A 26,224-nucleotide genomic window follows, 5' to 3' on the forward strand; every position below is an offset into this window, starting at 1 on the left:
GACCTCTCTGCTGAGCCTAGGTAGGGCTACGCCGTGTTGATTTTCCGAGGCCGGGCATTGACCCAGAAAAGTGTGTCCGGCCAGAGTAATCAAGCGTGTTGGAAAACGTGGTGCACCCCTCCAGGGAAGATTATCTATTAATAGCCGTGTCCACGGTAACGGACGTTCAGACTGATATCCTGATCTTTTACAACTAGAAATGGATACTTGAGATATGTGGCTCCGAGATTGCTTTCTCGCGGGGAGTCGAGGAAGGATCTCTGGGCATTAATGTTACAACATGCTTGTTAATTAAACTGCTATTCTTTACTCTTCTACATGCTGCAAGACGCTTGGAGCTGCTTGAAGATGCTAGTCTTCGATAGGCTAGGCCTTCCCCTCTATTCTGGCATTCTGCAGTTCAGTCCACAGATACAACCCTTCCATTTGATACCAATGCATACTTAGTATAGATCTGATGCTTGCGAGTACTTTGGATGCGTACTCACGGTTGCTTTGCTACCCCTTTTCCCCCTTCCTTCTTCTTTCCGGTTGATGCAACCAGTTGGTGGATCCTTGGAGCAAGATGCCACCGCCGACGGATACTACTACATGGAGGCCAACGAAGACCAGGAGTAGTTAGGAGGTCCCAGGCAGGGGGACTTGCCTCTTCGATCGTGTTGCTTTTGTGCTAGCCTTCTTAAGGCATCCTTGTCTAACTTATGTCTGAACTCAGATATTGTTGCTTCCGCTGACTCTTGTGTATCGAGCTTGTATTCGAGCCCTCGAGGCCCCTGGCTTGTAAAGCTTGTATTATTTTGATTTGTGTCTAGAGTTGTGTTGTGATATCTTCCCGTGAGTCCCTGATCTTGATCGTACACATTTGCGTGCATGATTAGTGTACGGTTGAATCGGGGGCGTCACAATCGTCTTGCACCGGTTCATCCTCCTCCTCTCTACCCAGTGGCTAGAAGTCAACGGTTGCCCAATCGATCCCAGTTAGGGCTTGGAATACAGCTTCATCGCTTATAAGTGTGGACGGTTCAACATCAGGGGCATAGGTGTGCTTGAGGATTGGTGGGATGAGATTTTGAGCCTCAGGAGTTGGTGCAGCAACCCGTTTGTTGTTGACATCATAACTCGCCTAATAGTATGAAAGGTCAGCTTCTTCAGCCAATTGGGAGGCCAGTGGACGCATCTCCCTGGTTATGACTCGGAGAGCATCATTGTCAAACTCTGATACGTCCTCCCTTAAGCTCGGAAAGCCTTTACCCACATCAACCGGATCAAGATCAGGCACCCATGCTTTAGCCCGGGTTAGCGCGGTCAGAGCACCTGCCCTTGCAGCCGATCTTTTCAATTCTTCAATCTGGGCAGGCAGCATTGACAAGCTTTCTAAGGTTTCTTTGATTAAGGTTGGGGGCGGCTTGTTGTGAGAAGCAGTGCATAAGACCCGTTGCGCGCCGGTATATAATTGCTCTATAAGAGTATAAGCAGCCTTCAGTTTCTTTCGTATGTCAGAGCCCAGATGACTAATGTGAGTTCCTGCATCATTGCGAACATCAGTAAACCAGCAATGAATGGGATGATATGTTGAAAACTTAAAGCAAGGATATTTACCAAACACAGCAACAGTCATGGCATGTATTTGCCGCTTCACACCAGTTAACTCATCTACCACCGGTTTAAGAGCTGCTTCTGCGTCCTCGGCTCTTTTTTGCAATGCGGATTTTTCTATGTCCCAATCCGCCCGCTCCTTGTTGAAACCCTCATTCAGCTTTTCCATGGCGGCTAAGGCACTGGTCAGCTCATCTTTGGCTTTGGAGGTTTCTGCTTGCTGGGACTTGGTGTTTTCTTACAGATCACCGGTTTGAGCTTCCTTTTTGCTCAGCTCAGCCTATAAGAGACAGACATATCATGAGTCGCCAGTACATATTTGAAGTACCAAGCACATAACAAGTTATGCACCTGATACTTGGGGGCTAATGCCTATTTGCTTGTTATCAGAAATTTCTACAAGTCCCAAGCACAATACAAGTATTACTCTTGGCACTTGGGGGCTAATGTATGTTTGCTCAAGGTTACATTATGGGTATTCTTCTAAAGTCCCGGTTTACCTTGAAAAGATAAACTGGCCCTTGGGGGCTACACCGGCAAAAGTTACAATATTACAATTCTAAAGTACCGGTTCATCTTAAAAAGATAACCCGGCCCTTGGAGGCTAAGCATGCAAAGTTGAGATGTTACAAAGTCCCGGTTTAGATGGTTATCATAAACCGGCACTTGGGGGCTACTGGAGTTGATATTGGAATTGGACATAAGAGAGAAACAGTTATGCAGTTACCTCATATCGCTCCTTCATCAGATTCACTAAACCGACTTCAAAGTCGCAGCTTGTGTACAGACGGTTTAAAAAACCAGAATGGATGTCTTGAGCGTTGAGATGGGCATAGCTTGACAAATCTGTGTTCCATTTGCCTTTGCCTATAGTAGAAAGCTCGTCCTTGGCACTATGCTTCGATAAAGCAACAGGATTGCCAGGAGCGGTGTGGCCGAAGCCAGTAATCATAATGTCATCTTCTTTATCATCAGCAGCCTTCACTGGAGTTGACGGTTTATCAGCAGCTTTAGCTGGACTTACCGGTTTATCATCAGTTTGGGCCGAGCTTGTCAGTTTGTCAGTATGACCCGTTGTATCAACTTCTGCTTGTTCAACAAAGAAGTCATGATCTTGTGGTGGCGGGTCATCAAGCATGGCGTCAGTATTGGTTTCCTCTGGATCTGGAGTTTTTTCCGGTTCAACAACTGCATTTTCATCAGACGGTTTATTTAACCGAGCCTTCTTGCTGGGCCTTGGCTTAGCACTGAGAAGAACAAATATAAAGGTCAATACATTGGGTGAACATAAGGCATTAAAGGTAAATTTAAAAGTATGACTCACCCAGGAACTGTCTTGAGGGGTGGAAGTTGTGTGGCCGTTGACTCGCCAGAGGATGAGTGAGGCGTGCCCTGATAATTCGAATCAGACGGATTAAGAGGCTGACGGAAACAACCCGCCTTGGGGCAAGAAGTATCAGGAATATAAGAGACCTCTGATCGATGTTTCCGGACTGGAGTGTTCGGTAAACCGGCGGAGGTAACTACCTGGCCACTGTGTCGGGTTGTGCGGCGGGCTTCGTGTTGCTGCTTCTTCAAAAGAAAGTTTGGGTCCAAGTAAGCTAGGGGTGAGAAAATTTTACTTTCCGGTTTGTGTGACGGATTTTCTGTGTTTGCAGAGGATCTGAACCAGAGGAAAGGATAATTACCTCTGCATCCTCAGCTTGGCTGCCTTCAGCGTCATCCTGATAATAGTCATTGTCAATGAGGTGTATCAAAAAGGAACCAAGGGAGTCAAGTTCTACCTCTGAGTCCGGATTATCCAGATCAGCATCAGCATTCGGTTCAGAAGACTTAGTGGTCCTCTTCTTGGCAGGTTTTTTAATAACTTTGGTCTTGGGGTGAGGTGTCTTGGCCGGTTTATCCTGAGATTTTTTCTTTCAGAACGGATCATCACCCTGTCAAAGATTAACGCAATTTTGAGGGAATATTTAAAGGGACCAAGTTAAAACAGGAGTCATATGATACTTACAGCTGGCGGTTTATTGGAGGTACAGAATGGATTCGGCCCTGTTTTGCTGCAAACAGCCACCGATTCATCCAAAATCTTCTTAACAGCCTCAGTAACTTCATCTTCTGTTAGCTGAATGTCGATATGTTGTTGAGGATCTTTCAAATCCCCTGTGTATTCACACATTAAACCGGGGCGTCGGCTTAAAGGCAGAATGCTCCAGGAGATCCAGCAACGAACGAAATTAATGCATGTTAAACCATTTGCAACAAAGGCCCGAAGCTTTCAAAGCTGTGGTGCGTATTTGGATCGTTCTCTGGCATTAAGACATTGGGGAAAAGGATGTGTATTGCTAAGCCGGTGAGGACGATAACCCGGCAGGGGATTTTCGTCAGTTGGAGACGTATCTCGGCAGTAAAACCAGGTCTGATTCCAATCCTTTGGGTGACTGTGATGCTTGGCGTGAGGGAAGCTGACATCTTTCCTCTTCTGAATCGCCATCCCGCCAAGTTTAGTATTGGGTCGATCTGTAAATTCGGTGCGGCGGTTCAAGTGGAAGAAATCCCTAAACAGTTCAACTGTGGGCTCCTCTTGAAGATAAGCCTCGCAAAATACTTGGAAGTTGCAGATATTGGACACAGAGTTTGGTCCAATATCTTGAGGGTGGAGTTGGAAGTTAGCAAGCACATCTCGGAAAAATTTTGATCCGGGAGGGCTAAACCCTCGACCCAAATGATCAACGAACACAATCACTTCTCCGTCCTTAGGCTCAGGAGGATTTTCTGGGCCAGGGACCCTCCAGTGGATGGCCTCATTTTTTGCTAAAGTGCCCATGTTGACTAAGTTGTTCAATTGTTCCTCGGTAACCCGGGATGGAACCCAATTGCAGGACAAAAAATGCTTGGCCATTTCAAGGAAAGCTGGAAAAAGATCAATGCCGGTTTAAGATTTATGACAGACAAGCGTAAAGCGATGCAACGTCAGAAGCAAAAACAGAGGCATATACACATTGTTAAACCAGAGTTTTGACATTGTTAAACCAGAGTCTGGCATTGGAAGAGTTACAAAGATAAACGAATTGGCGGTTTGAGAGGGGACTAATGGTACCTGCCGGATTATCATTTTTCTAAAAAGTTAAACCGCCTACTTTGATATGGAGGGTACAGATCTAAAATACCTAAGTGAGGGAAAAACAAGTTTCACAGATTGATATGATAATTTCAGATCTGCGGTGCAACGGAAAACTAGAATATATTCAGACCTAAATTTTAGGTGCCTAAACAGTTCATCAGGTTCAGATGAGTTTTTCTATATGCAGGGGATGCTCTAATGAGGAAAAAGGAACTATAATTATGACGACACTGGAAAATATCATATCTAACTTGCCATTTACGCTACTGAGAAGAACAGGGTAGAACAGCCCTAGAACTTCGATGAACTCCGATGAATACAAACCCTAATGACAAGATCTAGGGTGGAAGGAGAGAAGACTTACCAGTGTCACAGGAACAGCGGAGAGGCGCCGCGGCTTTCTGGTTCGATCAGGGTGATGCAGCGGCCGTTGTTGGGGCAGAAGCGAAGGTCGACAGGGGTGGTAGAGCTCGAACGTTCGGTCGGCGTGAGGAAGAGGACGATGTGAAGGGGCACGAAGGGGAAAAATGAAAATGACCCTTGGCCTTATTTATAAGGTGAATGGATAAGTGACAGGCGCGAGAATCGAGGAGCCCAAAAATTGGATATGTGACAGAGCGGTCGCCTCGATTGTCGGAGGCTCATTAATGAAGGTTGGATATATGCAATCTTTAAATGACAGGTGACGTCATGGCGGTTTATCATGATCCTAGAAGATGACATCATGACGGTTTACAAGATTTACGTGAAGGTGCTGACGGAGGAATTTTCCTAAGTGTTGAAGATTGACATGAACCAGTTCAAATTAATCTAGGGCCTAATGTTGGGGATATTACTGCTGGGCATAAACCGGCCAGGAGAGGCCGGGTTATCCCCATAATGAATTATTATATTTGAAGCCCATGAAGACAAGGATTGTGACGCTTTACGAAGGCCTAGGGCCCAAAGGCGGATTAAGGCCTGTAGACATAAACCGACATTGATATGTAGACTTGTGTTGTAAGATAGGAAGAGTAGAGACCGGGCCGGACACGTTTATGAACCGGCCTCGGGATTCTGTAAACCGGCGGGCGTCAACCTATGTATATAAAGGGACGACCCGGTGGCGGTTTAGGAACAACAAACAATAACTCGAGAGCCAGGCATAGCGAATTCGCTCCCTGGCCATCGAAACCCTAGCAATTCCACAACAACTGGATTAGGCCTTTACCTTCACCGCAAGGGGCCGAACCAGTATAAACTCCATGCGTCCTTTGTCCGCTTTAACCCCTTTAAGCTAACCCGTCCGGATGGCTCCACGACTAAGTCCTTTCACTAGGACATCTGTCGTGACAAAACCACGACAAGAATGGTCTTGAACGAACCTGCCATGCTAGCCGAGGTGATGACGTCGCATCGATCAATGAGTTCCTCCACCGCGTCATCATTCGGATCGGGGCAAGAATAACGGGGTCGTTTCCGGCTTGTTCCCTCCATGGAGAAGATGATCAAACAATGGCAGAAGGAAGGGTGAAGGCAAATGGAGGAGGGAGGAAGAGCTAGCGTGCGACAACAGTTCCAAATCGAGAGGGAAAGGCGAAGAGTCGGTGGACGGTTGCCACGATACACGGAGAGGCGCCTGGGGAGCGAACGGTTGCCACAGAGGTCACACACTGACGACAAGGCCCGAGTGAACCGCATGCAATCCCATCTCACAACACACACGTCTTGTTAAGTTGAACCGTTTCTGTTCTCTTGTGTCAACGCAAACAGTTCATCCGAGTGAACCGCATGCCGTATATCGCACACACCTTGATCTAGCTGACCGTTTCTTTTGTGTTGCCTAATCACAAACAGTTCATCTGAGTGAACTGTATGCTGTATATCGCACACACCTTCATCTGGCTGCGCATTTCTTTTGTGTTTCCTATTCACAAACAGTTCATCCGAGTGAACCGTATGCTGTGTATCGCACATGCCTTCATCTGGCTGCCCGTTTCTTTTGTTCCTCCTCGCCACAAACAGTTAATTGAACTGAACCGTATGCCCTTCATCGCACACGCAACTAAAATCTGAACCGTGTTTGATGCATCCTCCATCGCAAATGTTTTCACCTTTTTTGACGGTTTTCATACACCACCGTTTGCGATTATTGCATCGCACACAGTTTCTCGAAGGGTCTCTGATCGTAGTGTCGCGTTAGCAGCATCCTGCAGTAGTGGGGATCAAATCATTAGGAGAATGATGTGATGGACAAGACCCATTCGTTAGCTTAGCATAATGATCGTTAAGTTTTATTGCTATTGCTTTCTTCATGACTTATACATATTCCTTTGGCTATGAGATTATGCAACTCCCGAATACTAGAGGAATACCTTGTGTGCGCTATCAAACGTCACAACATAACTGGGTGATCATAAAGATGCTCTACAGGTATTTCCGAAGGTTTTTGTTGGGTTGGCATAGATCGAGATTAGGATCTGTCACTCTGAGTATCGGAGAGGTATCTCTGGGCCCTCTCAGTAATACACATCATGATAAGCCTTGCAAGCAATGTGACTAATGAGTTAGTTGCGGGATGATGTATTACGGAACGAGTAAAGAGACTTGTCGGTAACGAGATTGAACTAGGTATGAAGATACCGACGATCGAATCTCGGGCAAGTAACATACCGATGACAAAGGGAATGACGTATGTTGTCATTGTGGTTTGACCGATAAAGATCTTCATAGAATATGTAGGAAACAATATGAGCATCCAGGTTCCGCTGTTGGTTATTGACTGGAGATGTGTCTCGGTCATGTCTACATAGTTCTCGAACTCGTAGGGTCCGCACGCTTAACGTTCGATGACGATTTGTATTATGAGTTATGTGTTTTGGTGACCGAAGATTGTTCGGAGTCCCGGATGAGATCACGGACATGACGAGGAGTCTCGAAATGGTCGAGAGGTAAAGATTGATATATTGGATGATAGTATTCGGACATCGGAAGTGTTTCAGAATGCATCGAGTATGTATCGGAGTACCAGGGGGTTACCGGAACCTCCTGGGGGAAGATATGGGCCCTATGGGCCATAGGAGGGAGGCAAGGCAGCCCACAAGGGTGGCGCCCCCCCCCCCCAAGGGAGGAGTCCGAATTGGACTAGGGGAGTTGACGGTGCCCCCCATTCCTTCTCCTTCTCCCTCTCCTTCCCCCTTTCCCCCTCCGATAAAAGGAAGGGGGCGAATTGGACTAGGGGCCCAAGTGGGACTCCTCCCACTTGGCGCGCTCCTAGGCCGGCCTCCTCCCCTCTCCCTCCTTTATATACGGGGGCAGGAGGCACCTCTAAGAGAGATCAATTGTTCTTAGCCATGTGCGGTGCCCCCCTCCACCGTTTACTCCTCCGGTCATATTGTCGTAGTGCTTAGGCGAAGCCCTGCACGGATCACTTCACCATCATCGTCACCACGCCGTCGTGCTAACGAAACTCTCCCTCGACACTTTGCTGGATCAAGAGTTTGAGGGGCGTCATCGAGCTGAACGTGTGCAGAACTCGGGGGTGTCGTATGTTCGGTGCTTGATCGGTTGAATCGAGAAGATGTTCGACTACATCAACCGCGTTAAGCTAACGCTTCCGCTTTCGGTCTATGAGGGTACGCGGACACACTCTCCCCCTCTCATTGCTATGCATCTCCTAGATAGATCTTGCGTGATCGTAGGAATTTTTTTTAAATTGCATGCTACATTCCCCAACAGTCCGCACAGGGTAACCCATGTGCCAACCCTAGATCTCGTGCGCACGGGGTGTATCCAGAGAGATTTAGCACCCGAACCCATGTGCATGGCGTCGGAGGGGCCATGCGCATGGGGTGTCTAGAGAGATATCCCTCGACCCCGTTGCATGGGGTACCCAACACAAGTCATCTTTGGAGGGGGTTTAACCCATATTTTTTGTAGTAAGAGTGGGCAGGCTTGGTATATATATTTTGCATGATGCACATCCTTATGCAATCACCTCGACCCCTCTTAATAGTGAGGTTCTCCTATGATTGAAAAGAAACCAAAACAAAAACTTTGAGTCTTCAGAAAAACTGATGCCTTTTTTCCCTTTTGAACTAGGGGATCATTCATCTCCATATATAATCATTGAGAGACAAATGTAGTGAGATAAACATAGAAACCGACATTAGTCTCACTAATCATATTGTGGCCATCACCAGAATATCATTAGAGGATAAATGCACTTTCATCAACTAGCTCGCAACTATTTATGAGTCGACCGAGCTCGATATCCACCGTCATTTACCACCAATAGATATGAGCTACGTTTTCTTAATTTTATCGGGGTTTTTTGTTTTGTTTTGGAGTACTTCAAATGTAGGACATATATATTAAGTTCCAGTGAGAGAAGACTTTGACCAAGAATTATTTTATCACTGTGGGGTTTATAGGATAAAAACTCACATTTATTAGTAAGTACTAAGTATTGACGAAACAAAAACTAATGATACCAATTTCATGCCATATAAACCACATATTGACAAAATAATTCTCAGCCAAAGCCTTCCCTTAATGAAATCTAATATGCCCTACATACAAGAAATGCAGAAGTATAACATAATGTTTCACTAGATGGTAACAATGTTTCATTGGTTTACAAGACTATTTGAGACACCTGTAAATAACAAAGGACAAGACTACAATGTGATGTCACATCATAGAGTCTTCACATGTGACACCAATTCACTCTCTCACTTATGCATGCATGACTGCGATATATCAAGATACCACGCATGTAAGCATGTAATAAAACAATATATCACATATGTAAGCATGACATCAACAACTGAATTGTTTTTTAATTTTCAAGAAAAGATAGCTTTCAAACCATTAACCTGGTTGACGATTTATTTCACGATTGGCTTCATTATGACAAGATCTTCAAAACTAGATCTCAGGGATGACATTTTTCTTCTAGTAGTTGCTAGGACATACGACTGACTTGCGAGGTCATATGCATATTATAGCCACTTGATTGCCATGTAGCAACTTGGTTACCAAGTTACTATATGTTACACTCCACCCCCACATAGGATTTGCATGATAACACATTTATTGATGTCATCTCTACTTGCACAAAAATTTCAAGACTCACTCTCTAGGCACAATATTGCAATGTCTGGAATATTATAATTTATTACTAGATAATCATACAACATATTATATGGTGACCTAATTTTATAGTATGGTGCAGAGTGGCAGGCCTCATTTTGTAGTATGGCACATGGCCTTGCTTTTTCTCCAAGCAAAAACACCGCTAGTTCAGTGAGGCCACGGTGATGCTCTCATCCTGGCATTAGTGCCCCCTTCTCTGCCCTTCTCTTCGTAAATCTTTCATCATGTTGCTCTAGATATTCCTTTTTAAATACATCAACACATAGCATCCGGTGACTGGTTTGGACCCACGATCGATGACATTTTTGCAAGGTTGTGTTATGCACGCATGGCTGGCTTGATCTCACACTCTGTTCTCGACTGAGATAGTCTGGAGACATACCTGTAGGGAGAAGAAGTGTGTGAGAACAACATAAAATGTGTGAAAGTGGACAGGAGAGGGTTTAGAAAGTCCACTAAAACAAGAAAGCCACAGGAGCTGGGAGCATATCAAGGCCAAGTCTTTTCCAAAAGGTTGTATATAGCCTCAGTTCAATTGTAACAATATATGAAAGCCTGCAAAATATAGCTCATGCGGCATTTGGTTCATTATGAAATGATAATATATACATCAATGAAACTTTTTAACCACCCTCATCGAATGCATATATTACTATTTTGTTGTTAAGACAAGTTTTAAACCAATAATAGTCTTCCGGTCTACATCGACGATTTTCGGCCGCTGTTTCTACAAGCTCCTGCGTTTCAACAAGGTTGCTCCGGTGAGATGAAGGCTCGGAAGGGGCAACGAGCTTTGCTAACGGTGTGTCGTCGATGAATGCAGAAGGAAGACGATGCTGGTTTTTGCAAGGACTTCACTATAATTTCTTTTCTTTGTAAGGAAGTTCTTGTAAGGGCTGATCTTATTTAATATATGGTCTTTGGCCTTTACGTTAAAAGAAGATCATGTGACATGAAACTAGTACCACTAGATTAATTCGCTTTGAAAGTGTTTACGTTTTGTTGATACACTAAAAGATATTGTACTACTTATTTGCAACAGTAATTGCACATCACATGAATAAACCATACGCTACGGGAGTAGATCTCTTTTTTCTTTTGAATCGGAATGCTCTCTATTCCATTAACCAGCACAACCAGCCAAATCGCTGGTAATCATAGCGTGAACAAAGTCTAGCGCCCCATCCGGCCACAAGGCTGAGGATGCATGGCCCATACGCACACTAGGAGCAGCTAAAGTATCAGCTACTTTATTTCAGCCTCTAGGGCAGAAAACTATCTCAAAATGAGAAAAAAATAACCTAGCAAAGATTTTAATCTCTCTGAGGCCTTGTTCGGTTTGGCAGGGTTTGAAGAGGTTTGAAAGGGATTAAATCCCTTGCAAGTCAAAATCCTTCTCAAACCTCCCCAATCCCCTTCAATCTCTGTGGCAAGAGGATTAACCGAACATGGCCTAAAGATGGCACCAATTGCAGATTGGTCATAGTCCCTTCCTTTCATTGCATGCATTAGGACGGTGGAATCCGTCTCCACGATCACATAGGACATACCCAGCTGATTATTTTATTTTTTTTGTGCGGCTTGTTTTAGGCAGGCCTTCACTATAATTTCTTTTCTTTGTAAGGAAGTTCTTGTAAGGGCTGATCTTATTTAATATATGGTCTTTGGCCTTTACGTTAAAAGAAGATCATGTGACATGAAACTAGTACCACTAGATTAATTCGCTTTGAAAGTGTTTACGTTTTGTTGATACACTAAAAGATATTGTACTACTTATTTGCAACAGTAATTGCACATCACATGAATAAACCATACGCTACGGGAGTAGATCTCTTTTTTCTTTTGAACCGGAATGCTCTCTATTCCATTAACCAGCACAACCAGCCAAATCGCTGGTAATCATAGCGTGAACAAAGTCTAGCGCCCCATCCGGCCACAAGGCTGAGGATGCATGGCCCATACGCACACTAGGAGCAGCTAAAGTATCAGCTACTTTATTTTCAGCCTCTAGGGCAGAAAACTATCTCAAAATGAGAAAAAAATAACCTAGCAAAGATTTTAATCTCTCTGAGGCCTTGTTCGGTTTGGCAGGGTTTGAAGAGGTTTGAAAGGGATTAAATCCCTTGCAAGTCAAAATCCTTCTCAAACCTCCCCAATCCCCTTCAATCTCTGTGGCAAGAGGATTAACCGAACATGGCCTAAAGATGGCACCAATTGCAGATTGGTCATAGTCCCTTCCTTTCATTGCATGCATTAGGACGGTGGAATCCGTCTCCACGATCACATAGGACATACCCAGCTGATTATTTTATTTTTTTTGTGCGGCTTGTTTTAGGCAGGCCTTCACTATAATTTCTTTTCTTTGTAAGGAAGTTCTTGTAAGGGCTGATCTTATTTAATATATGGTCTTTGGCCTTTACGTTAAAAGAAGATCATGTGACATGAAACTAGTACCACTAGATTAATTCGCTTTGAAAGTGTTTACGTTTTGTTGATACACTAAAAGATATTGTACTACTTATTTGCAACAGTAATTGCACATCACATGAATAAACCATACGCTACGGGAGTAGATCTCTTTTTTCTTTTGAACCGGAATGCTCTCTATTCCATTAACCAGCACAACCAGCCAAATCGCTGGTAATCATAGCGTGAACAAAGTCTAGCGCCCCATCCGGCCACAAGGCTGAGGATGCATGGCCCATACGCACACTAGGAGCAGCTAAAGTATCAGCTACTTTATTTTCAGCCTCTAGGGCAGAAAACTATCTCAAAATGAGAAAAAAATAACCTAGCAAAGATTTTAATCTCTCTGAGGCCTTGTTCGGTTTGGCAGGGTTTGAAGAGGTTTGAAAGGGATTAAATCCCTTGCAAGTCAAAATCCTTCTCAAACCTCCCCAATCCCCTTCAATCTCTGTGGCAAGAGGATTAACCGAACATGGCCTAAAGATGGCACCAATTGCAGATTGGTCATAGTCCCTTCCTTTCATTGCATGCATTAGGACGGTGGAATCCGTCTCCACGATCACATAGGACATACCCAGCTGATTATTTTATTTTTTTTGTGCGGCTTGTTTTAGGCAGGCCTTCACTATAATTTCTTTTCTTTGTAAGGAAGTTCTTGTAAGGGCTGATCTTATTTAATATATGGTCTTTGGCCTTTACGTTAAAAGAAGATCATGTGACATGAAACTAGTACCACTAGATTAATTCGCTTTGAAAGTGTTTACGTTTTGTTGATACACTAAAAGATATTGTACTACTTATTTGCAACAGTAATTGCACATCACATGAATAAACCATACGCTACGGGAGTAGATCTCTTTTTTCTTTTGAACCGGAATGCTCTCTATTCCATTAACCAGCACAACCAGCCAAATCGCTGGTAATCATAGCGTGAACAAAGTCTAGCGCCCCATCCGGCCACAAGGCTGAGGATGCATGGCCCATACGCACACTAGGAGCAGCTAAAGTATCAGCTACTTTATTTTCAGCCTCTAGGGCAGAAAACTATCTCAAAATGAGAAAAAAATAACCTAGCAAAGATTTTAATCTCTCTGAGGCCTTGTTCGGTTTGGCAGGGTTTGAAGAGGTTTGAAAGGGATTAAATCCCTTGCAAGTCAAAATCCTTCTCAAACCTCCCCAATCCCCTTCAATCTCTGTGGCAAGAGGATTAACCGAACATGGCCTAAAGATGGCACCAATTGCAGATTGGTCATAGTCCCTTCCTTTCATTGCATGCATTAGGACGGTGGAATCCGTCTCCACGATCACATAGGACATACCCAGCTGATTATTTTATTTTTTTTGTGCGGCTTGTTTTAGGCAGGCTACAGATTTCAGTGTGTGGGGATGTTAAGGTATATTGCCCAGCGACAACCGCTTGACCTCACCATTGACATACAGGCACGCATGCGTTTCCAGATTGTAATAGGCGACAGATAATTTTGTGATGGACAACCTCCTAACCGGTAGTATTCAAGTATGGCACGGTAATAACACCACCGCATATGTTGGTATAGTAGTAGGATTGAAACGACGTCACTTTTGTCCTGATAACTTTATACCCAACTTTATACCCCCTCCCCCACAAAGCAATTTCACTTGACTAAGATAGCAATTATAGCAACCTGCATGCTTTATCAGAGATCGAACCCTACACTGCACTAGAGGCCCAATTGGCAAAAAGGTTACAATAGTAAACATAAGGTAAGCCTATATATAAGCATTGGTAGTATTCAACATCACATGAAAGAAAAGCAAAAACACTGTGATTATATAATATTAAACGCATAACCACCCTCGTCGACCAGGCAGCGGCACATACAGTTTCAGTCTCGCAGGCCAACTTTCTCCATGTACTATGCTTTGAGTTTGAACCCCAACTGGTTCTTTCGTCGGGGTGCGATGCCTTGCGTCCTTTTTTCTTTTCATTTTTTGAAATTTGTTCAAACTTCTTACGTTTATACATATGTAAACGGCGGTAGCAAAAAAGTAAATGAAAAATTGATATGGTGTTACAAAGTGCACCAGGAAAACAGCAATGTATACTCCATTAATTACTGTATTGCTGCTTTTGCTTTCTGGGCCTTGGAAACATCATATCATTTTAACTTAATTTATTTTTCGCAACCGAGGGAGGGAGGAGAGGACGCTCTAACCGACCAACTTTTCCAAGGCAAAGTTAAGAACTATCGGAGAGCACACACGCGCGCGTGTAGTCCTGTGCTATATAAAGCCCCACTGCCAGGTCCATTGCATTGCAGCAAGCGCAACAAAGAGTAGCGAAGCGATCGGTGCTGGCCAGTGCTACTGCTACCGCTAACGCTACCCATCCGGGCAGAGAGGCTGCAAGAAGTAAAGATGAGCCCCGGCCCGGCGGCCACGGGCGGAGGCGGCGGCGAGCGGCGGAGCATCCGGGGCCTGTTCAAGTTCGCGGACCGGGTGGACGTGGTGCTCATGGCCCTGGGCACGCTGGGCGCCATCGGCGACGGCTGCTCCACCAACCTCCTCCTCATCTTCGCCAGCGACGTGATGAACTCGCTGGGGCGCGGCCACGCCCAGCAGCAGGGCAGCGCCACCAGCGTGCACTTCATGCATGACATCGAGAAGGTTAGTTCCATGTCTTTGGAACACATGAATGAATTTCAGGGGAAATTCACTGTGATTCACACTTAAGAAACAAAAACAAAACGGAACAGGCCTAAATGCATAGCACATGGTTTTGTACACATTTCACCATTTCCCAGTGCCAGTTGCGCTTACACTAAGTTGTTGCCTCCATTTTGCGTCCTGCAGTCGTGCCTCAACTTCGTCTACTTGGCGTTCGCCATCCTGGTGGTGGCGTCCATGGGTAAGCTTCGAGTTTTGCTACATAGATCACCAGATTGTTTCAACAATAGTACTAACTCGTACCCCTATGGACGCACGCACTTACAATCGCAGAGGGGTACTGCTGGAGCCGGACGAGCGAGAGGCAGGTGCTCCGGATCAGGCACCTGTACCTGGAGGCCATCCTGCGGCAGGAGGTGGCCTTCTTCGACTCGCAGGAGGCCACCACCTCGGAGATCATCAACAGCATCTCCAAGGACGCCTCACTCATCCAGGAGGTGCTCAGTGAGAAGGTACTACACCTACGTACACACCAGTCAAACCTCCTTGGTTGGTTAATTTGCTTTTCAATGACCTTGATCATGCGTACGCGCTAGCCAGTCTTCCCAAGTCACGCACGCCTCGTTTTTATATTGTTGGATCCATCCATCCATATGTAGATTCGCCTTGGAACTTGGAACCTTCTTCCTTCTTGATTCATGTACTCCTAGCAGTGGTTTGTTTAAGATGAACCAAGGACAGGAGAAAAGTTGCTACTAGCTTTGTCATGGTGGCATACCTACCTACCTTGCCACTCTAGGTCGTCACTGAGTCAGTGCTGAATCTAATTGTTTGACTAGTTAATGCTACCCAACCGCAGAATCAGGAGAGATAGAGAGATTAGTATATCTTGTTTTAAAGAAAATCCAGATGAAACACTGATGCTACAAGCATATCCCTGGTTCTGTGATTAGTAGTAAGTACTGTATCTACCTTAAGCTCTCTTGATTCACACCTTAAAGGTAGACCAACAGAGGGAATATGGGATGGGAGCACATGGGAGTTCCGTATGCGACAAAGCATGGAATGTTAAGAGACTTCCTATAATAATGTCTGCATTAAATTAAGTCCAAAAATAAACATGTCTTAGCTGGAGCTATTAAGACAGAAACTTCCTGTTGTGGTTAGTTAATTTTGGAAACACATACGTGCTAAAAATAATTTTGGAAAAGGGACAATAAGAACTAGTAGATCTGGAATGTGAAAAGAAATAACAGCAGAAGTGACTGTTTTTCTTGATTCTTTTACCTTGAACAGGTTCCTCTGTTTCTGATGCACTCCACGGTCTTCGTCTCCGGGCTCGCCTTCTCCACCTATTTCTCCTGGAGGCTGGCTCTGGTTTCCTACCCTCTGGTCCTGCTCCTCATAATCCCTGGTCTCATCTACGGGAAGTACCTTCTGTACCTCTCCCGCGAGTCGCGCCGCGAGTACGCCAAGGCAAACTCCCTCGTGGAGCAAGCACTTGGCTCCATCAAGACCGTCTACTCCTTCACTGCAGAGAAAGGGATCATCCAGAGGTACACGGCAATCCTCGACAAGACCATCAACCTGGGGATCAAGCAGGGCATTGCCAAAGGCCTCGCTGTCGGATTCACCGGTCTTTCTTTCGCCATTTGGGCCTTCCTCGCCTGGTATGGCAGCCGGTTGGTGATGTACCATCATGAAAGCGGAGGGAGGATATACGCCGCAGGAATCTCCTTTGTTCTGGGTGGCCTGTATGTTATTCATGTCCCTCCTCCCTTACTGACTTTTGATTATGTAATAGAAGCTTAACTATACAAAAAACTGAAATGTTGTTGCAGATCCCTTGGAATGGCACTCCCGGAGCTGAAACATTTCATTGAGGCCTCGGTTGCTGCCACGAGAATTCTCGAACGGATCAACCGTGTGCCCCAGATCAACGATGATGACCCAAAGGGCCTTGTTCTGGATCAAGTCCATGGAGAGATTGAGTTCGAATCCATCCGCTTTGTGTACCCGTCCAGGCCTAATATGACAGTCCTCAAAGACTTCAACCTCCAGATTCCTGCTGGCCAAACAATTGCTTTGGTCGGCTCAAGTGGCAGCGGCAAGTCTACCGCAATAGCACTGGTGCAGCGCTTTTACGATGCCAGTGAAGGAACTGTCAAGATCGACGGTGTCGACATCAAGAAACTTAATCTCAAGTCGATTAGGAGCAAGATGGGACTTGTCAGCCAAGATCATGCACTGTTCGGCACATCCATAAAAGAGAACATCTTATTCGGCAAACCAGATGCAACCATGGATGAACTCTATGCAGCAGCCATGACAGCGAATGCTCACAACTTCATAATGGGGCTTCCTGAGGGATATGAGACTAAGGTATGTTCATCATAAGGAAACAGAACATTCAGGCGCCTTAATAACCTGTCTCCCTTGCCTTATTGGTGATTTCACTGTACTTGCAGATTGGTGAGCGCGGAGCATTGCTATCAGGTGGCCAGAAACAGCGCATTGCCATTGCAAGGGCGGTCCTCAAGAACCCTGCTATACTTTTGCTTGATGAAGCCACAAGCGCACTTGACTCAGAGTCGGAGAAGCTAGTGCAGCATGCACTTGATCAAGCATCCATGGGAAGAACAACACTGGTATATTGACTGCCTCGGCTCTTCCTACTTTAGAATGCTAAGCTTAGGATTTCCTGAATCCTTTGGCACTGTAGCACTCATTATTTATACCTTCATACTGACCAGGTCGTAGCTCACAAGCTTTCCACTGTGAAGAATGCCGATCAAATCGCGGTAGTCGATGGGGGCAGCATAGCTGAAATTGAGACACATGATGAGCTGATCAACAAGGGTGGCCCATACTCACGACTTGTGAAATTGCAGAAGATGGTGAGCTACATAGATCAAGAAACTGACCAATTTAGAGCCTCCTCAGCAGCAAGGACCAGTGCCAGCCGTCTCAGCATGTCCAGAGCAAGTCCCATGCCACTCACGCCAGGTGTTTCAAAGGAAACCGAGTCATATGTTTCCCCACCTGCACCGTCTTTCTCCAGGCTTCTTGCAATGAATGCACCAGAGTGGAAGCAAGCACTCATAGGCAGCATCTCTGCATTGGTGTATGGTTCCTTGCAGCCCATCTATGCTCTAACCATCGGAGGAATGATTGCTGCATTCTTTGTTCAGGACCACAATGAGATGAATGCAATCATCAGCCGCTATGCATTGATCTTTTGCTCACTATCCCTGGTATCCATTGCTGTTAATCTATTGCAACACTACAATTTTGCCTACATGGGGGAGCATCTTGTTAGGCGTATCCGAGTCCAAGTGCTAGAGAAGATCTTAACCTTTGAGGCAGCATGGTTTGATGAGGACACAAATTCAAGTGGCTCGTTGTGCTCTCGGCTAAGTGACGAGTCTTCTCTTGTCAAAACCCTTGTCGCAGACAGGATCTCTCTGCTTCTTCAAACAGCCTGTGGAATTGTAATTGCGGTGACAATGGGACTCATAGTAGCATGGAAACTTGCCCTTGTCATGATTGCTGTACAGCCCTGCACGATGATATGCTACTATGCCAAGAAGATAGTTCTTTCAAATGTGTCAAGGGACTTGGCAAAGGCTCAGTATGAAAGTACTCAGATTGCCATAGAAGCTGTTTACAACCACAGGATGGTGACCTCATTTGGATGTTCATCGAAGATTCTTCAGCTCTTCGAGCATACACAAGAGGAACCATTGAGGAAAGCAAGGAAGAAGTCATGGGTAGCAGGGATAACCACAGGGCTGTCGCCGTGCCTCACATTCTTATCATGGGCATTGGACTTCTGGTATGGTGGGAAATTGGCACAGTCCGGGGAGATCTCAGCAGGTGATGTCTTCAAAACCTTCTTCGTCTTGGTGAGCACAGGAAAGCTGATTGCTGATGCTGGCAGCATGACATCTGACCTGGCAAAGGGATCAAATGCCGTTGCTTCAGTTTTCGAGGTGCTAGATAGGAAATCTATCTCTCCGCAAAATTCACAGGTAACACATCCATACTCTCATGAGCATTGTATGGAATAAAAATCAGCAGCCTCGCAGAAAATAATGATTTTTAGGATGCTAGATTGCTGTAAGATAAAATACTAACATGGCTACACTGCAGATGGAAAAGGACAATCCGAAGAGCAAAATACAAGGACGGATAGAGTTCAAGAAGGTGGATTTTGCATATCCAACAAGACCACAATGCCTGATCCTGCAAGATTTTAGCTTGGACGTCAAAGCAGGAACAAGTATTGGCCTGGTGGGGAGAAGTGGATGTGGTAAATCCACAATCATAGGTTTGATCCAGAGGTTCTATGATGTTGATAGAGGTTCTGTAAGGATAGATGGTATGGATGTGAGGGAGATGAATGTTCTTTGGTATCGAGGATTCACCGCTCTAGTTAGTCAGGAGCCTGCAATGTTTTCTGGCAGTGTCAGGGACAACATTGCCTTTGGTAAACCAGAAGCTGATGAAGAAGAGATTGTCGAAGCTGCTAAAGCCGCAAATGCACATGAATTCATCTCGTAAGTCTTAGCTATATTACCCGCTTGCATATATATTAAGCTATGTACTCGCAGTATCCAACATATGAAACTTACAGCTTACGCCTTTTCAGATCTCTGAAGGACGGATATGACACTGATTGTGGGGAGCACGGAATACAACTATCAGGAGGACAGAAGCAAAGAATTGCAATTGCGAGGGCAATAATCCGAAATCCAGCTATACTACTTCTTGATGAAGCAACAAGTGCTCTCGATGCACAGTCCGAGCAAGTGGTGCAGGAAGCACTTGATCGGATCATGACAGGGAGGACCACAATCGTAGTGGCACATCGACTAAACACAATCAAGAATGCAGACTCAATAGCCTTCTTAGGAGAGGGCAAGGTGATTGAGCGTGGTACTTACCCACAGCTCATGAACAAGAAGGGGGCATTCTTTAACCTGGCAACCCTTCAGAAATAAATTGATTGTATAATGTAACTGCGGCAATAAGTGATATCATAGCCCAATATAGTATAATATCAGCACTCCTTGACAAATTTTGGAGCAATTCTCGATCATCAGCTTAATTTAGGAAGTGTTACTAAAACAAAAGAAAACAAGGAGGAGTGTGTGCACTAATGTTGTTCTCCTCTCCTGATAACATGCTGCGGATTTTAAGTTGTAACACGATGCTAAAGGATTACAACAGAGTGGAACATAGCCAGAAGAAGGAATACCTACAACTGAACATGGCCATCTCTCCACTATTACTTGAAAATGATATTTAGGAGTCTTCCTTTGGATATCTCGATCTCCTTCCTCAAGTTATCCATCTCTACCTTGACCAATGCATCGACATCAATTAATCCAAGTTCATCAGAGGCTAGCCGCTCTTTTACTTCGGCAAGAACCTGCTTATAGCTCTTTAGAACCGTCTTAACCCTTACTCTTTCCATTAAAGACTTCTGTACTAAGCTCTCATGCTCAGCAACTTGATGCACCAATTTCTGTATTTCATTCTCCATCATCATGGACTGCTGCAAGCCTTTGATCTCATCCTGAAGGGCATGCAATTTTTTCTTCTGTTCTTGCGATGTCGAGACAGCGATGTTACCATCACATGTTACTTTCTTGTAATCAAATTCCAAGGAAGTGCATACGCTTTCCAGCTCTTTGAGCTGCCACTTCAGCTGATCTTGTAGCTTTGTGGAAAACTCTTCCTTCCGGCTCTCCATATTGAAATTGTGAATCTCCTTGATTTTTTTAGCATGCTCCAGTAATGCAATCACTACCCTTTGAGCATCAACATCCTGAAGACATGAATCCCACTTAAGAATTTCTTTCTGCACAACAGCTTCAATTATAGCCGCACAATGTAGGTCTGAAGGAGAACTGCGAATGATTCCCTGAACGTGTGTGATGGTCTTCATAAAGTTGTCACATTGAATATGAAGTAACACATTTTCGAGGGAATTGGTGTGTACTGAGGGCTTCCATGTCAAACATAACTCGTTTATTATCATAGATGACAACTTGGACTTGGTCGGCGGTGACGGGTCTATCCAATCCCTCCCCATGAACGACTCAGAAGTCTCTGCAGCATTTCTATCGACTTGCTCTTCAAAGATTTCTCCATTATTTCCTTGATCTATTTTCTCCTCATTTTCTTGATTATGCTGAGGTTTCTCACTTAGGCCCACCTTACCTCGTGTTCGTTTGAGTCTCTTGAAGTCTTGAGATAAGGAACCTACAAAGGCACAAATCGGTTTAACTGCAGTATAAGGTGTTCGAAGGCAGTTGTGAGTTCTGATTAAGAAGAGACCAAGAATACCTATAGCATGCTGGCGATCTCCTTCGAAAACATGCTCTGGTTTCTCGTAGAGTAAACACGCATGCCCTGCTCTGTGCTCCACCTGATCAATTGTGCTGGATGGTGATGATTCTAACACTTCAGGTTTTTCTTTCAATCCACTATCTATGCTGCCGCCGGAATTCTTCAAGTGTGCCAGTCGTGGTGATCTTCGTGGTGTTTCAGAAATTTGCTGTGATCGCGACTTGACTATTCTCCTCTTCTGTTTGTACGACAAATCACATAACTCATGGTCGTCAACTAGCTTACTCTTCACTGCTGGCAGGTAATTTTGTAGTGCCTGAGTCGACAAGTTAGGCTCCTCAAGACTGCTCTCCCTGCTATCACGTATTTGAGGAGGACAATCATCCCCTGTGGGGAAGAAGTGTCGTAGTTCCCTCTTTATAAAATCAACTGATCAATAAAAAAAGATGTGTTTCAACATGCTAGATGCAAAAATGATAGAAAATGAGGCAATAGAAGTACTTACATTGCAGAACAAGTTTCTGCTTTAGAAACTGGTTCGGAATTTGTGGTTTGCCTCTACATGTGTTCAAAACCTCTGCAGCCGCATCTGAGTCCCACTTATACAAACAGAGTGTAGCACAGAATAAGTCAACTGTAACTCTGTCAACATGCAATCTGCTCATTACTTCAGCTATTACTTTAGCTTTATCATCATCCATTGGCACCTTCAACAATAAGTATATCTTTAACTCATCCTTCAAACCATCTACTTCATGAAGATGTATGTCAGCGAAGCTCTGTGGAGAGATATGTCCATTCCCCTTAGTACTCCTTTGGAAGGGAAATATCTAAAAATTAATATAAAATTATCAGTTTAAGGAGACAAAAATTACTGCTAAGGTGATAATCAACAATTTTAAGCCTCTGCTCCTCTGTGCACCCAATGTGAGACATGTGAAAACAAAATGACTTTAGGACCTTCTAACTTGACATGAAAAAATAGATCTTCTGATCCCTAAGCTTCCCGAGTCGAAGATAATTTCAAGAAAAAATTGTTTTACAGATGATAATGTGTTCTATATATGATTCCAAAATAAACTTGTGAACAAATTTGCACATAAAACTTATCTAAACTATTTGGAAAACAAAGTGACTCCATACAAACAAGAGAGTAGGCAAAATGTAGAGAGAAAAATGTGGCTTGTACGAAAATTACTTAATTATGTGCTCAAGATTAGAACAAAAGATTACTTTTGTATCAGATTGATCTGGTATCATAACCAGTGAGTGACTCTGCCTGAGATTATTGATGGTCTTCGTTAGTTCATCACCACTATGTCCTCGCTTACGAGTGGGTAACATATCACATGGGAGTTTCCTTTCTAGACTTTCAGTAGCTTGAGCAGCACTTCCTGAAGACCGGACTGCTTTCTCACAAGCATTCCGACCAAAAACCGAAACCATGAAATCCATTTTCTTGTCATGTCTGAAGAGTAGGAACTCATATTCCCGCAAAGAATTGTCCACCACAAACTTGGGCCATCCGGTGGTCAGAAATACACAGCGATCAACCTTCTCTAGCTCAACAACCCAAGTCTTCCCTTCTGAACGCTTAAGCATGGCTTGAACAGGTGAAATGTTGGAACCCCTGAGGCCCACCTCTGGAATGTAACTGAGGAAGTCTCGAGGTATCTCCTACGTGTGGAAGCAAACAAGGTTAGGGCATACCTTAAGCCATGAAATAGAGAGTCAAGATGCAAATGCAGCATGCACTCTTGTTTAATCATTGAAAACCAAAAGTGTATGCTCACAATGTGAAGCTTTACTTTCACATTTGCAGAACACGCATGCAGAGGGAAATAAATGTAGTATTCAGCAGCTGACTTTTTTCCGATAAATGGTGGATTTTATTGGGTCAAAATGGAGCATCAAGAGAGGATACAAACACAATGAGCCGACTCTTTCTTGGCCCAGCCTATCAGACATTGACACATTGCTCTGTTTTCTAGGAAAGATGATGTTTATGCATAAACAAGCACGCCATTTGAAGCTTCGATCCACCTGCACTGCATCGCATCGAGTTAAAAATGTTACAAATCGCACGCATGCGCATGCAAACATATTTCTTTTTAGGAAGGCGCACATGCAACCATGGGATTCCTTTCTTTATCTGAAAAATAGCAGCCATGGACTTCATATGGAGCATCCAATCCACAAATGAAGATAGTATACCACTTATCGGATAGCGCGTTTGCCGATAGCGCAAACGCAATGCGAGGATCTTGGAGTAGGAACAGCTATTGCGGGAAGGGGGGAAAGTGGAGCAGGGGATTCCTTTTTTGCCCTTTCTGATGAAGGGGGCCAAAAGGCGCGCGCATGCAACCACCGCGACAACTGAAACTGAAAGAAAGGAGGGAAGGGGGAGGAAGGAATAATACGCACGAGGCGACGGGCGAAGTCGCCGACGAGGACCTTGAAGAAGCGGGGCCTCCCCTCGTCTTCTTCCATGGCGGATCCCGCAGATCGATCTCCGTTCATGTTCATCCCTCCTCTCGCTCCGTCCGTCGCTCGAGGGGGGAGAGGAGCGAGTGCTGGGGTGGTTGGCTGGTGTGATGGATGGAGAGTGACCTCGGGCGGCAGAATCACCGCCGCTTCTCCGGCCCTGTCGAAGCGGAAAGCGATCCTTCTTTATTGCCTGCCACCTGGCGTATGGTTCGGGGCGTGATGGAGGGAGCACGCCTACACGGCTTGTCAGGCCTGGAAACGGCTGCATACACACATCCGTAGGGCACGGTCTAGGCAGGCTATACAGCCAGGTAGGAGTAGGGGTCGACTAACGAGCAGCTCGATTCGTTAAGCTCGTGCTCGTTAAACTCGTGGCTCGGCTCGTTTGAAGCTCGTTAAGCTCGTGAGCGCTCGTTAACAGATTATAATGTATTACGATATACAGTATGAATGTGTAGGTGTGGCTTTCAAGATGAAATATAATGACTACAAACAGAAATGCAGTAGTTTGTTGCCTCATATGTCGATTAGATTGAATAGATGGCTAAGGTTCTACAGAAGTTTGTCACGTAAGATAAGAATATGTGTTGTGTTGTTACTAACGAGCTTAACGAGCTACTCGTGAAACTCATTAGCTCGCTCGTTAAGCTCGTTAAGCTTAACGAGCTGAAATCAATGATTGGCTCTGTTCATTAAGAAGCGAGCTACGAGTTTAACGAGCCGAACTATCGAGCGCTCATTAAGCTCACGAGTTACGAGCTTTTGATCCAGCCCTAGGTAGGAGTGATCAGTAAAACCATGGTGTGCTCACCCATCGTGGGCAAAATTTCCCCTTTTATGATACAAATTCAGGATTTGACCCTGGTTGGAAAAAATCGAGATTTGACCTTTTTTCTTACCGCCAGGGGTTTTGGCGGTAGGGTTAGACAGACTACCGCCAGGGGCCCTGGCGGTAGGATACTAATCCACGTCAGTACGTGGAGACGACCGCCGTCCCCCTCCGTCGCACCCTACCGCCAGGGCACCTGGCGGTAGCCTGTCTAACCCTACCGCCAGAGCCCCTGGCGGTAGGGTCCGGGCAGTTATTTCGACCGAGACCCTGCGCCCCTGCCCATCTCCCCACCCCTCCCCCCCCCCCCCCCCCCCCCCGCGTCGAAAGTTCCTCATTTTCTTCCCCAACTCGCCCCTCTCTCCCTCTCTCATCTTCTCCACTCTCCCCCTCGGATCTTCACCGTTTCTTCATCATTTTTGCGGATCGAGATGGCCCCGAAGAGAGAAACATAAGCTCCTCCAATCCCTCCAATTAGTTTTTGCAAACTTGCTTCCGATTCGACGGATTATTTGCTTGAAATCCCTCATATTTTTAACTTAGATTGGGTTTTTTTTCACCTAAGATTGTTTTAGCTTGATTGTAGTTCTAGTTCTTAGTTCTTTAGTAACTAGTGGTATTGAATATGAACTCTAATCAATAGTTCATATGTTAGTGTGAAGATGAACCTTAGTTCATAAATTTTTTTGTTAAAAAAATTATGATGTAATGCATGTGGGAGGACTTGGTTGTAGTTTTATGATGCATGTTGATATGATGATATGAAGATGTTGTTTGGAAAAAATTGTTTAAAAATATGATGATATGATGCATGTTGGACGATTTTTTTTTGATATGATGCATGTTGATATGATTTGATCCATCATGTGTAGTAGAGGAATATGCTTAAGATTTTATTTTGATATGATGCATGTTGATATGATTTTGATATGATTTGATTTCACTTTTTGTTTATGTATGCTTATGCATATGATGCTTTTGTTTATGAAATTTTATTAAGGCGGGCACCTCTTGCGGACAACATCGGTCCACGGTACTCCATGCTTGACTACGCATTCGACAAGGGTCATCGTGCCCGTTTCATAGATAACGGAGAGGTAAGTAATATGAATGAAATATTGATCAAAGTTTTCGGATTGATGAAAATAATTTCCTAACTTTTGGCGTTCACTTTTTGACAGATGCTCCAGCCACTGCGCATGAGGGGTCACGGGGTTCATGGGCATATGGACTACGACGAGCGCTACGCGCCGTTCTTCAAGAGAGCCCGTCTGTTGGGTTTTGTGTTGCAGTTCAAGCGTCAGCCGCCGACGCTTGTCCATGCAGCTCTGACAGCTTTGATTGACCGGTGGCGACCGGAGACCCATTCTTTCCATCTGCCATGCGGGGAGATGACGGTGACCCTCGAGGATTGGTCGATGGTTACTGCCATGCCGATCGAGGGTCATGCACTCACCGGGCGAGTGGAGAGGACCAACTGACAGCAGAGGGTTACCACCCTCATCGGCGACTGCCCCGGTGCTAAGGGTAACCGTACATCCGGTGTGTCGTTGCCCTGGCTCTCAGAGCACCGGAAGACATGCCCC

At 44.9% G+C, this 26,224-nt stretch overlaps 2 protein-coding genes across 4 annotated transcripts; one reads left to right on the forward strand and one right to left on the reverse strand.

Annotated features, from left to right (window-relative positions):
• Positions 1 to 14,610: 14,610 nt before the first annotated feature.
• Positions 14,611 to 20,045, forward strand: LOC123079134 (putative ABC transporter B family member 8). The gene is made up of 9 exons (XM_044501815.1): positions 14,611 to 14,965; positions 15,152 to 15,206; positions 15,299 to 15,477; positions 16,262 to 16,719; positions 16,807 to 17,347; positions 17,434 to 17,613; positions 17,719 to 18,996; positions 19,118 to 19,524; positions 19,617 to 20,045. The coding sequence occupies exons 1-9, from the start codon at positions 14,717 to 14,719 to the stop codon at positions 19,966 to 19,968; spliced, it is 3,699 nt and encodes a 1,232-aa protein (XP_044357750.1). The 5' UTR covers positions 14,611 to 14,716; the 3' UTR covers positions 19,969 to 20,045.
• LOC123079135 (B3 domain-containing protein Os03g0120900) lies at positions 18,683 to 24,052 on the reverse strand. 3 transcript variants are annotated; one of them, XM_044501816.1, is made up of 5 exons: positions 23,747 to 24,052; positions 22,556 to 22,999; positions 21,828 to 22,152; positions 20,226 to 21,751; positions 18,683 to 18,918 (listed from the first exon to the last, which is right to left on the reverse strand). In XM_044501816.1, the coding sequence occupies exons 1-4, from the start codon at positions 23,846 to 23,848 to the stop codon at positions 20,256 to 20,258; spliced, it is 2,367 nt and encodes a 788-aa protein (XP_044357751.1). In that variant the 5' UTR covers positions 23,849 to 24,052; the 3' UTR covers positions 18,683 to 18,918; positions 20,226 to 20,255. The 3 variants fall into 3 exon arrangements, with proteins under 3 accessions (XP_044357751.1, XP_044357752.1, XP_044357753.1); XM_044501817.1 differs by having other exon boundaries at positions 18,763 to 18,918; positions 20,230 to 21,751; XM_044501818.1 differs by lacking the exon at positions 18,683 to 18,918 and having other exon boundaries at positions 20,046 to 21,235; positions 21,320 to 21,751; positions 23,747 to 24,045.
• Positions 24,053 to 26,224: the final 2,172 nt, after the last annotated feature.

Source organism: Triticum aestivum, chromosome 3D (assembly GCF_018294505.1).
Source record: "Triticum aestivum cultivar Chinese Spring chromosome 3D, IWGSC CS RefSeq v2.1, whole genome shotgun sequence".
Classification (NCBI taxonomy): domain Eukaryota; kingdom Viridiplantae; phylum Streptophyta; class Magnoliopsida; order Poales; family Poaceae; genus Triticum; species Triticum aestivum.

Coding starts and splice junctions, on each gene's coding strand:
- LOC123079135 (XM_044501816.1), bottom strand. CDS start 23,848: ATGAACATGAACGGAGATCGATCTGCGGGATCCGCCATGGAAGAAGAC. Junction 23,000..23,746: donor GCGACTTCGCCCGTCGCCTC/GTGCGTATTATT, acceptor TTCCACACGTAG/GAGATACCTCGAGACTTCCT. Junction 22,153..22,555: donor CAGATCAATCTGATACAAAA/GTAATCTTTTGT, acceptor ATTAATTTTTAG/ATATTTCCCTTCCAAAGGAG.
- LOC123079134 (XM_044501815.1), top strand. CDS start 14,717: ATGAGCCCCGGCCCGGCGGCCACGGGCGGAGGCGGCGGCGAGCGGCGG. Junction 16,720..16,806: donor TCCTTTGTTCTGGGTGGCCT/GTATGTTATTCA, acceptor ATGTTGTTGCAG/ATCCCTTGGAATGGCACTCC. Junction 19,525..19,616: donor AATGCACATGAATTCATCTC/GTAAGTCTTAGC, acceptor ACGCCTTTTCAG/ATCTCTGAAGGACGGATATG.